This window comes from Carya illinoinensis, chromosome 4, assembly GCF_018687715.1.
Source record: "Carya illinoinensis cultivar Pawnee chromosome 4, C.illinoinensisPawnee_v1, whole genome shotgun sequence".
Taxonomy (NCBI): Eukaryota; Viridiplantae; Streptophyta; class Magnoliopsida; order Fagales; family Juglandaceae; genus Carya; species Carya illinoinensis.
The window spans coordinates 32336487-32348399 of record NC_056755.1 but is presented as its reverse complement, the minus strand read 5'-3'; the positions used below and the strand labels follow the sequence as shown (position 1 = coordinate 32348399).

General features: G+C 38.1%; 1 protein-coding gene across 1 annotated transcript; it reads right to left on the bottom strand.

The window, feature by feature from the left end:
• Positions 1-847: 847 nt before the first annotated feature.
• Positions 848-5674, bottom strand: LOC122307915 (BTB/POZ domain and ankyrin repeat-containing protein NPR1-like). The gene is made up of 4 exons (XM_043121043.1): positions 4789-5674; positions 3512-4259; positions 2144-2344; positions 848-1360 (listed from the first exon to the last, which is right to left on the bottom strand). Exons 1-4 carry the CDS (start codon positions 5341-5343, stop codon positions 1131-1133), a joined length of 1734 nt encoding a protein of 577 aa, XP_042976977.1. The 5' UTR covers positions 5344-5674; the 3' UTR covers positions 848-1130.
• Between the last annotated feature and the right edge of the window lie 6239 nt (positions 5675-11913).

Sequence of the window (11913 nt, the reverse complement as noted above, 5' to 3'; positions counted from 1 at the left end):
CTTTTGCCTTTCTTTCTAGTCTTTTTTTTTTCATTATTTTTTAAGTTTGTATGCTAGTTCGGGTTACTCAAGTCCTACAGCTATACGAACATAGTATGGCGTGATTCTTTTGTAACAAAGAAAAATCCTGCTCATTACTACTCATCATCCCTATACCGTATTTTTATTTTTTATCATTTTATCTTCTTCTTTTTTTCTTCTCAATAGATATGTGGTTTAAGGATCATAAGTAAAGAACTTGGAAGAGGAAATATTACTATTTTGGCTATATTGCAAATAGAATCAGGATATTTTCATTTATTTATCCCTGTGAAAATGAACTTGAGGCTTCTCTGGGCAGATGGAATCCGGCCCAATGTATGAGAAAATGGATAATCTTAGATCTTATATCAGAAAGTCCAAACAAAACCACAAGAGCCCAAAAGGCTGACTATTGTTTGAAGATAGTAAGCTCCAGTATTTTATTTAGTTGGCGGTTGGGGGTCTCTTGGACAAGTGCAACAGCGAATAAACGTGTGTTTCCGATGAAATTTTGTTCCCTATAGAAGCAAATACTTGCTGGAAAAATCTAGTTACAAGCATAATTGTGTACTAATATGTGTACCAATGTAATGTGATTGATCAAAAAATAAATTTTATCGAAAACAGTACTGATTTAAATTTTGAACGTAAAATAATCAGTATTATTACGCAAATTAGTGCGTAAATTTACTTATACGTAACAAAACTCATACCTGCTTAACTAAAAGCATGGAAACAAGCATCCAGCAGACTGAAAGAAAACAACATTGATCCTACTTCAAAATTATCTACACTCGGGGGGCCTAAAAGCTAAACACAAAGAGGGTAGGTTCATAGAAAAGGGATCATCATTAGCAGAAGCTCCGAATTAGTAGAACAGAAACGAAAATAACACTATATATCTCTAAAATAATATGAGGGCAACTATGAAGCTCCCCTCTTCCTATGAATGGTTCAATACAAACATGTTACCAAAACAAAAAGATAAATAATCAAGAGAAGAATAAAAGGATTTTATATGACGGGCACAAGAAGTAGTAGTCTGCATCTTTTATATTTGACGAGTACTTATTTCTTGATGGTAAGCTTACCATGAGGCCTCAACAGCCCTATGGACGTAGAAGATGCTGAGGAGACCTAACCGACCTATCAAAATCCTCCTTATCTTCATTGAAAGCCTTCTTTACAACATCTTGGAGTTCCATAAACCTTTGTCTCTTCAAACTTCGCTCCTCGAAATTATCATTCCCCAGGGATGCTAGTTCTGATATATCGTCGGCGTCCATTATCCTATTTAGGACTTCTGAGCAACGGGGGAAGAAGCGCTTTCCAAGTTCCACTGCTCACATTAAGGAAGAGAGTAATAAATTGTGCATTATAACCAAAACAAAGATAAAAATCCAATTCAAGTGATCGATTTTTATAATAAATAAACAAATGAAAGCGAGAAGGGGTTGCCGCTTGTATAAGGAAAAAGTTAACGACAAAGATAGACTGTGTATGAAATTCACTTTAAATAAAATCCCAAAGACTGGCATGTATCCGTCTTGCCAACAAATAAATAAATAAAAGTGTCTATAAATAGGGTGCTTTAGGAAATCATAACATTTTATACAGAGAATGCTTTAAAAAGATGAAATTCTCATCGAATTAAGAAACATTCGAATTACTGACAATACTTTTTCCCTCATTGCAGAAATTAATCTCAAATATAACATCTGGGAATATACTTCTCCCATATAATCCTTGTGAGTTTCAAAATCAAAGAGCGTATCAGCCCATTAAACTTATCCATCAAGGTGAGGTTTTGCAAGGGCTGATTGACCTACGTTTTTGGTGTTAAAAGCAGAAAAACGACATAACCATCAAAGACCAGGGTACTCTAAATTTTCTATGGTAATCTACTGTGTGGATATCTATAATTCTCAACCATTGCATTCAAATTCAATGAAAAGAATTTTACCATATCATCATTTATCATTTTAAAAATAAGGAAAATCTCTTCCATTAACTTTGAAAACAATGGTTGAGATTTAAAGAAATCTGTCCGGAGATCACCCTAAGAAATTTAGAGGATCTTAGTCCAAACATACAGGTGTATACAGATGAGAGGCATCATTACCAGTTCTAGAGAGCGCTCTCAGCCTAATTAGATGCTCCTCTTGAATTTTGAAAGGTGCCTCATTTAGGTCTACAGCTGTTATCTGGGCATCACCCAAATTCTTAGACTTGATGCCTAATGGAAACTCAGAAGTGCGATCAACTTGAGCAATATCCATTGCAACTTTTGCCTCCATGGGGAATAGAACTTTCGCCAATCCAACTATCATGATTTAATAAATCAATAGCACAATCATTACAAACTGTTTCAAACCACAGATACTGGATTGAAGCAAGAGCCTTACTTCAACTAGCATGATTGATCACAGAGAAATATGAAGGTGACAGACGGAAAAGATGCCACAAATAATAAATGATGACTTGCGAATAAGCGATAGTTAAGAAGGGAGGACATGCATATGACAGGGACAATATGATCAGATGCCCTGCCCCCTTCCAGTTATATTGTATGGTCACCACTTTCCTCTGTATAATAGAAAGATAATACACACTTAAAGTTGCCATCTCATCATGATGACGTCAAGTGTATCAGAACTAAGCATTTCTTTCAAAGACTTGTTTTCTTCAGAGAATTTTGAAAAAGGACAGTGCTGGAAGCAAATCTTTACACCTTCGAGGTCCAAATCTTTTGATAAAGAAAATCATCAAGACCAACACAAAATAGCATAAGATACCCAGTCCCCTTAATGGTCTGAGAATTTTATTATTATTTTGAAACTTAAAAGAGTTCACTTTGAAAATTATTGACATGGAGATGCAGTAGCCGAGTGCTGCAAAATATTTACCCAAACTGACTCTGGCAGATGTGAATTACTAATCCCCTTCATGTCAAGAAAATGTTACTCTATTCAACTTAAAAAATAAATAAATAAAAACAAATCTTGAGGTTGTTTATTGCAAGTCAAGATATACAATTTAATGCAAAGGATTGTTTAAATGATAACCATGCTTAAAGAGTTGCATGATGTTCCACCAATAAAGCTTGAAAAATAAAAAAATTAATAAAATAAGAAAGACATCCTGTTATGACTATTATATTATGAAGTTGTGGGCACTACAAAAAGCTGAACTGCAAACTTCGGATGGATCTGCTAGAACTGCAGAAATGGATAACGCGTATCACACATAATACTAAGGGACATTTTGAAAACAAAACAACAGAACCAAAAACAAGAAGCCAAAAAAAAAGCATTTACTTGCTAAAAACAACTGAAGGAAGTCCAAATTAAAAAAATAAAAATAAAAATAAATAAAAAAAGGGAAATAAAGTATAAAGGCAATCTATTTATGGCTTTGAAAAAGGACCACACACAGCTAAGGAACAAGAATGAAAAATAACTAAAATAATTTGGCCTAATGGAAATCAAACCTCTATTTTCAAGGTACAACAGTTTCACAAGGAGAGCATCCCCCGCCATGGCAAGAGAAAGAGAAGCCTCTCCTAGCACTGGATCTCTTCTTTCAGCTTGCTCCAATATCTCTATGCATAACCGGTCCTTAGGAGAAGCTTTTCCTTCATCAGTGGACCTATAATAATCAATAGCCTTAGTAAGACGCTTTGAGATCTGGAGTGCATTTCTACCATCCAATGTAAGATCTGATGGTCTGGCTCCCTTTGTTAGGAGGGATACTATGATCTGAGGTTCTTTCCGCATTGCAGCAACATGCAACACGGTATAGCCTCTTCGATTCACATGGTTCACATCAGCAAGTCCAAGATCAAGAAGCTCAGTCGTGGTCTTTGCATCGCAGTATGCCACAGCATAGTGGAGTGCAAATGCATCATCTAGAGCAGTATGCCCTTCTTTAAGTAGCATTCTAACTAACTCAACATCATCTGAATCAAGAGCCCTATGTATTCTCTTTACATGTTTATCTGGAAAACTGTCTCTTTCAGGCATGCCCAAGCCGAGTTCCATTCGTAAGTCCACAATTCGTTTGAAAGGATCCTGAGGAAGTGCTTTACCAAGAGTGATGGTATCAACATCAGATTTAACAATAACCTCAATACACCTTGCCAGCAATCCTTCACATGTTTTACCGCAGATGTTTGCAACTGATAGAACCAACAAAACGTCATCTATTGCAACCTTGTCAAGAATGTCTAGCAGTTTCCTCTGCAACCAAAGACCAACAAAATATTCAGAAGTGATATCAGAGCACACCATCCAAAGGGGAAGAAAAACTAGAATAATGTGAAACTGAAACAGTTATAATCCCAATTACCGTTAGCTAAGCAAAACATAACACAAGGGTCGTGCTACATGCTAAATGGGTCCAATTAAATAGATGATGGAATAAACTTAGTAGATGCATCTGTCATAGGGAAGAGAAAGTTCAAAAGCGAGATGATTCCTGCAATAAAACAACAAAAACATGCATATCAACTGTGGCGGCCTCCTTTTGGGGGGTGCATCTGAAAGTAAGAATGACAAGAGAACATGCATATCTAATTTAAGCCAATTTCATAGCAGAGATTTTTATTGCTCCGTGATTGTGTCCTAAAAGCATTTGAGTAAGATTAGGCGATTCTTTACTGCTCAAAGGAAACAAGGACTGGGCAGCTTAAGCCCACCACCACCACCAAGCCTTAGTAACCAATAACTATAAAAAGACAAAAAGAACGTGGCGTTTGTTAACGTTTACCTGATGACGAGCGACGAGTTCAGAAATCTGGAACGTAGAAGAGGCGTAGAGCACCTCCACCATGAAATCCACGACGGGCCTACACGCCACGTGCGGGCAGTCTTCGTCGACGCAAACGCAAACAGCTTTCGGCAACGGCCTCACCTTCCCGCTGTACATATAAGCCAAGACCGCTTCCAGCGCGTCGACGCCGACCCAGTGATCTTTCGCTAGCTCCTTCAATTGGAACTCCGCGGCGCCACTTGTCTCTCTCGCCGAACCGGCGAACAAGTTCTTGAAGAAAGGACTTCTCGCTGCGAGAATGCACCGATGGACGGGGATCTCTCGGCCATTACAGCTGCTACTACTACTTACAATGATCTTGGCGTCGGCGAAGTGATCAGAGCCGGGAGAGTCGAAGAGCAATTCGAGATTCTCGGAGAGGTGGGAAAGGGCCGATACATCGGGAGGCGGTAAAGGTTCAGAGGAGAGGGTTTCGGTGTTGGAGGCGAAGCAGCAAATGCTACTGCTGTTGCTTATTTCATTCGAATCCGAGAAACCCATCGTAGCATCCATCAGAGAGAGATGCTACGCAAAATTAAAAGCCAATGATTGATATTGTGAAGGAGTGTGAAGTTAAGGTAGAGGCTCTTCAAATAGCAAGTGTGATCGAGAGAGAGGGAATTACGATTATGTTATGTCGCCATGCGAGGCGAAAGGCCACGAGGAATCTTTTTGGCTGGGCTTGGATTTTCAGAAAGGGAAGGTCAGAAGAGAGTAGCTCTCAGCCTCTCATCACCTCAAACATGGCCATGGTGACCATAGGAACTCCATGAGTCACAAGTCAACGCAGACCGTAGACTATGCTCTGCTACGCAATCGATTTTTCAGGATAGTCATTGACGTATGCTCTCTCCCATTCACTTCATTTACTTATTATAATTTTTTTTAATTTTTATATAAAATATAATAAATAATTTAATTTTTAAAATTTTAAAATAATAATAATATTAAAAAATAATATTCTCATAATATTTTATTTAATTTTGAATTTTTATCTTAATTTATTTCATCTTATTTCATTTTAACTCATTATCTAAATCTAACGGTTACTAATTTTAGATTAAATTAGATTAAAAATGAAGATTAAATGTTAGATTGTATGTAGTTTTTTATATTTATTTTTTTAATTTTTTTAAGGAAAATAATTCTTTTTTTTTCTTTTTTATGAAAACTAAAATGAAGCTATCAATTACTTTTTCTATTTTTAGTTAAAGAATTATCTTTTGATATGTTTGTATTTTTTTTTTTTTTCAAAATGTTTAAAACGATTTAATAAATATTTAAAACGATTTAAAATATATTTGAAAAACAAAAACAAAAACGCAATTTGCATTATTGGTATGATTTAGAAGTCATCTTTCTCAGTCATTATTATTTTTTAACAAGTTACGTATACAGTTAAAAAGATAAAATGAATGGTATAAATTAAAAGATGTAGTAGACTAGTATTGTCCAGTCCTGCTACAGTGACGAGAATTTGGAACGGATGAATGTTACTAATCGACGTGGCTAAGTTTTATATCTAAAAATTAAAACGCACGAAAATGGATTGAAGTAGAGTTTAAATAACTAGGATGCATTAATAAAACGATGTGTTTTGAGACTTAATAAGGGAAGTGTCGTTAAGTGTTTAGTGGGCTGCGTTTTGTATTAATGAAACGGAGAGTTTAACTACCCATGTGTTTTAGTTGGTGTTTTATTCTTTGTAGCCTGCGTTTCATTTAGGATCAAATATTGGCCAAGCGCTTCACGACTACAGTATATAAGCAATGGTGGGCTGGTAGATCGTATCTTTGGTTTTCTGTGAAGTCAATTTCTTGGAAGTTGAGAATCCCTCAAAGATTCTCTGCAAGATTCACTATTGGATCTTGCTCATTCATTCTTGAGTATCTTGTGTGTGTGATTGATTCTTGATAACTTTCATGCGTGTGTTCTGGACAGTGCAGAAGGTTCTTGCAAGAACCTTACAGCGAACCTCAACCATGAAGAGGGAAATTTGATTTAATCCTGTTTGAAACATATTTGTTTGGGCATTTATTTTCCAGCTGGTATGCATTGGGCATTAAAACTAGAGTTGTCATTTATTTTCCAACTGGTATGAATTGTGTGAATGAGTATTCAGGTGCTGATTTTCCAGTTATAACATAACTCATGTATGAACATTCTCCTTCTCCTTAGTGGCAGGAAATGGCTCCAGCTTGAAAACCCCAACATTAGGAGGTAATGGGTTTGGTTCGATCTAATTTTATATATTTTTTATAACCGATATCAAAGCAATTTACTATCCAAACCAAAACTTCCGGTTTCGATCCGATCCGATCCGATTTTTCTAGTTGTACAGATTATCTATGTTAGTAATAATAAGATGTTTACCTATACACGTCATTTCCTTTTGGGCAACGGCCAATTCATCCTTCTTCTCAGTCAAATTCTAGTCCTTTGCCAAGAAGGCCAATTGCAGCTTCTGGTGCTCTTCACTACGGTCTTTCTGATTCTCTTTGTATTGCTCATACCATTGTTGCAACTCTGCTAAAAGCTTCGGAAAAATCAAGGGTAGTCAACCGCTCTTTTTTCAAAGTCGCTGCCAACTCTTGCAGGAGCCCATTACTACAGTTTTAGTCTTAAGAGTGAGCCAGCTCTTGACAAATGGAGTTTAACTCTCCTGTGAGGGCAAGAAGGCCAACGTTAAGGAAGCCTCCCTTGGACTTAAAATCTCTACGAGCACAGGAAAGTTCTGCCCTAGCAGAGTCTCTCTCTAGCTTCAAAAGGCACAACGAGAAGTCATCTCTGACCTTCACCTAATGAGCACGTCGCACTTCGTCGCAAAGATCAAAGACTTCGCTTTCAAGGATCTCCAGGTCTCCAGACAGGGAATGGAAGTAACCCTCAGCCTGCTCCAATAAAATTTCTAGCTCTTTCCTCCTCTCGAATAGCACATCCATCTCTGCCCTCTCCACCTTCCACCTCTCGAAGGTGGTTTTGGCAACATAGCATAATTTGTGCCTCTCCTGGATCTCCTCCTACAAGTGAGCCCGATCTGTCAGGATCCAGGCCGCCAAGTCATTAATTCCCTGCCAAGCAGCCCAAAACCCAGGTTAGACTGATCGACAAACAAATAAATAAGAGATTGAAGATAGGAAAGCATCGAATTTACCCTAGAAAGCAAGGCCCTCAGCTGATTGGCCATCTCGGCGGTGGTCTCGCCTTGGGCATTGGTAAAGGAGGAGGAAAAGCCACCGCAAGTTCCCCTGGGATCATGGCCACCACCAAGCAGAAGCCCTCCCGAATAGTTCAGCAATTAAGTCAACCCCTCTCCCAAGGGAGTTGTTAATGTCTCCTAGTGGGTGCACAGTACTGGTGTACGCCAAGTCCATATCGACTAAGTGGGCTCCTTCACCCACCCGATCGCCTAGAGGATAGCCCCTTCTAAGAGTGAGGAGTCAGTTTGCCCACCAAAAGAAGGTAAGTAGGGAGAAGGGATAGAAAGGCACTCACCGCCCACATTAAGAGAAAGGGTAGACCCCCCGGAAATAGTGGTTGGTGTCGTCTGGAGTAGAAAGTCCCATGCTTCGCCTTCTACTTGTCTTTCCTCTTGGTGAGGAACCCTATCATCAGTTTTACCATCTTGGCTTTCCTCGCCTCCCAAGGGAGCAACCCCCTGAATCGTCTCAGTGGTATTATTCACTTCATCGCCCAAGTTGGCCTTAGTCCCAGTGTCACTCCCACCAACACTAGGTCGACGAGCAGAACCTCCACATCATCAGCATGGGTCTCTGCACTCACCGCAGAATCCAGTTCAAGGACGGTCACAATGTCCGCACTCAATGTGTCGCCCCCCACCAAATCTTCAAAGATAGGGAACTTGCAAGTAGGGCTCGATACCAACGTATGCGTCTCTTTAGGAATCTCCAACTAAAAGGTGGTGGTCAAATCTAAAGGACCAAACTAGCTAAACCTTCGGCATCATCAAGACCTGGGGAGGTCGTACTAGGGGTAAGATTCGACCGGTCAGGACCGGAGAAGAAACCGACTGGATTGGCCATTTTTGGACAGGACCAAACCGAACCTAAATGGTCCAATCCAGTCCAATCCAAAGTATATAAGACCGAATTCATTCAATCTGATACCCAATCCAAGGGCTTTTCACTCCAGACAGGACCAAACCGAATGAAAATTAAAAAATATACAAAATTTTCTTATTTATATATATTATTTATAAAATAATTGTATATAATTAATTATTAATATATCACAATATTACATAAGTATTATATTCTTTAATATATAACTATAATATATAGTACTAGTATATATTAATATATTAACATATTGTAAGAGTTATAGTATAAATTATAGTATATGTATAAATTTATAATAGTATTAATATAGTTAACTTAATATATAGTTAACTTAATATGTTAGTATTAAATCACTATAAATACATAGAGTATTATTTAATATTGTATTATCAATTTATCAATAGCATATAGTATATTAGTAATACTACTAGTATAGTTATTAGTTATAGTATTAGTACTAAGTCTATAACTATATATATTTAGATCAATGTATTATTATATTCTTTAATGTATAACTATAATATATAATACTAGTATATATTAATAATTGTACAATTTCTTATGTAATTTTCATTTAATAAATCACTTAATTTTAATTTAGTATTTTAAATAAATTTTTTTTTATTAAAGAAAAAAGATTGGACCAAAAGAACCGACCGAATTGAACCGGACTAATCTGGGCCTTAGGCTGTTCAATCCAGTCCAGGGTGAAAAAACCATGGACCGAATATGTCCGATCCACAAAATCTCCCGAGACCAGACTGGACAGGATCGAACTTCCCCCTAGGTTGCACGCATAGGTAAAAGATTAGAGGCAGCTGGAGGGATAGCAATCTAGGGAGTGGATACTTGGGAAATGTCACTAATAGGAGAAGTCAAGATTTTTCTCTATTTTGGGGTAAGGAAAGAGGCATCTTCCAAGCGGGCTCTCTTCTTCTCCCTTTTGTCCTTCTTCTCTTTCTTTCTTTTCTTTCTTTTCTTGACCATCCCTCTTGACCTTTTTCGGGGATTTCTTTGGCGGAGAGGGTGGAGCCACGACTAATGTTAGAAACAAACGTACCTAGACATGAGAGCGATTGGGAGACATCAAGAAACGATCTATATGGGTGGGAATCAACAAGAAATCAGTCCAAAGATTGTTAGGGTGATCCTCAGCCTAACCACGAACCATCTCAATCTAGGCCAGCTCCTAATCGGACAGGGGTTCCATCCCTACCCACAAGCCTGTCTCCTTAGGGATTATGCCTCAGTTCGCCTTAATTAGAAAATCCCGTTGAGGAATCTCATAGTTGGGAATGTCCCAACCAATACCAGAAATAAAGAAAATTTTCTACATCCAGTGCTTTGCGTTAGAGTGGCGAGATTCAAATCAGGCCAGTGTTTGCCCTTTGTCTTTTTTATGGAAGCTAAGAATGTTATCCTCAGATGGTCACAAGTGGTAAAAATATAAAACTCTCGAGCAGTTAGGTCAGGGTAAAACTCCCCAATTGGCTCTAAAGCTATACAGAACACAATTCATGAGTAAAGAAAGGCCCTCACGACAAAGGGGTGAAGCTAAGCAGGAGCGGGGTGAAGCTAAGGAGATCCAGAATATTGCGAATGGGGCAATAGAAATGAAGCCTTAACCCATGGACCAAAGAAGAAATACTTAAGAGCAACCTTATCGGTGAAACCTTCATCATCTATGCATCCATGGGGGGGAACCTCTAACAAAGCCATATTTGGAATGCAGTACTTTTTTGGCAAAGGTCTCATGTCTTAATCCCGGAGGCCTAAACGCCACCCATACCCCACGTAGGTTGGAACATCCAGTACATGGGAGGATTGCACATTAGAAGAGCGGGCAAAAGTGTTGTAGTCGTATTCAGCCATGGGGAATGGAAGGGAAGAATATTAACTAGGAAAGTAAGGAAGCAGCAAGAAATCACAAAAAACACGAGCAGAAAGGGAAAAGTCAAAGAGAGGAAGAAGAGAGAGGTCAAAAGGTAGTATACAAATAAAGTCAGGGATACGAAGGTATAGCTGCATTAAGCATCATGATTTGAAGCAAAGCACGGCAGAATGGGAATAGTTGCACACAATTTAGTAACCACCACGACGTCATAGATTAGTCACTAGCCATCTTGTAATTTTAAAAGGATATAACTGGTAGGATAAAATATTGAATAGGCCAACAGGTAGCCCAACAGGTTGTGGTGAATAAAAAGTCCCATCTACCCCAGTGAAAAGAATAGAGAGTTGATTGAAAAGCCAAGGCCCAGTCTGAGTCACAATTTCGGTAAAAGGCTAGCGGGACATTTAAAACTCTGAAGCCCAATCAGAGTCATTCATAGTATGAAAATTAAATTCCCACTCCGGGATAAGACATCACTATTGCAAAGGTGGTTTCATTAAAATAAGAATTCTCTATGTCCATGGGTGAAGGAAATTAGCGGGGTAATTGGAGGGTCAAAATAGTGCACCTGATGACCCAACTCCAAGTTATGATAGACTAGGCCCAAGTCACGAGATAAAAGCCAATGAAAGTTTGGCGTTTTGTCATCTAACATGGTAGATAAACATTACCACGGCCATCAGATCACTTCTATCATTTAGTGATAATCCAAGTTGATAAGCATCATGAAAGGTAAGTATCACATGAGCGTGATCTAACTGATACAGTGATCCAACTCAGCCCAATGCCTGTATATATATAGATACCAAGTAACCCTAAGGGCACTCTCTCTTTTATATACTCGAGTAATTATATGTGATTCCTCACTGACTTAAACATCGGAGTCGTGTCACTTAAGAGTGCAATATAATCCAAAAATCTTAGGTTAAGATTCAACTGACATATATTGACTGATTGAGTGTTTATATTAATCCAAACTAACCCAGATTGAATATATGCAACATGAATATACGACTTTCAAACTCTAATTGCTACCCTTGTTTTATCAATAACATAAATTTTCTATTGATAGATAGAAGTACATGACTAAACTCTTCTGCATCTCATGTA

What these genes read in the sequence shown, in the direction of transcription:
- LOC122307915 (XM_043121043.1), bottom strand. Translation starts at nt 5,343, where the DNA reads ATGGATGCTACGATGGGTTTCTCGGATTCGAATGAAATAAGCAACAGC. An exon ending in AACTCGTCGCTCGTCATCAG is followed by an intron (nt 4,260 to 4,788) that starts GTAAACGTTAAC and finishes CTTTGGTTGCAG; the next exon opens with AGGAAACTGCTAGACATTCT. An exon ending in GTTGTACCTTGAAAATAGAG is followed by an intron (nt 2,345 to 3,511) that starts GTTTGATTTCCA and finishes AAATCATGATAG; the next exon opens with TTGGATTGGCGAAAGTTCTA.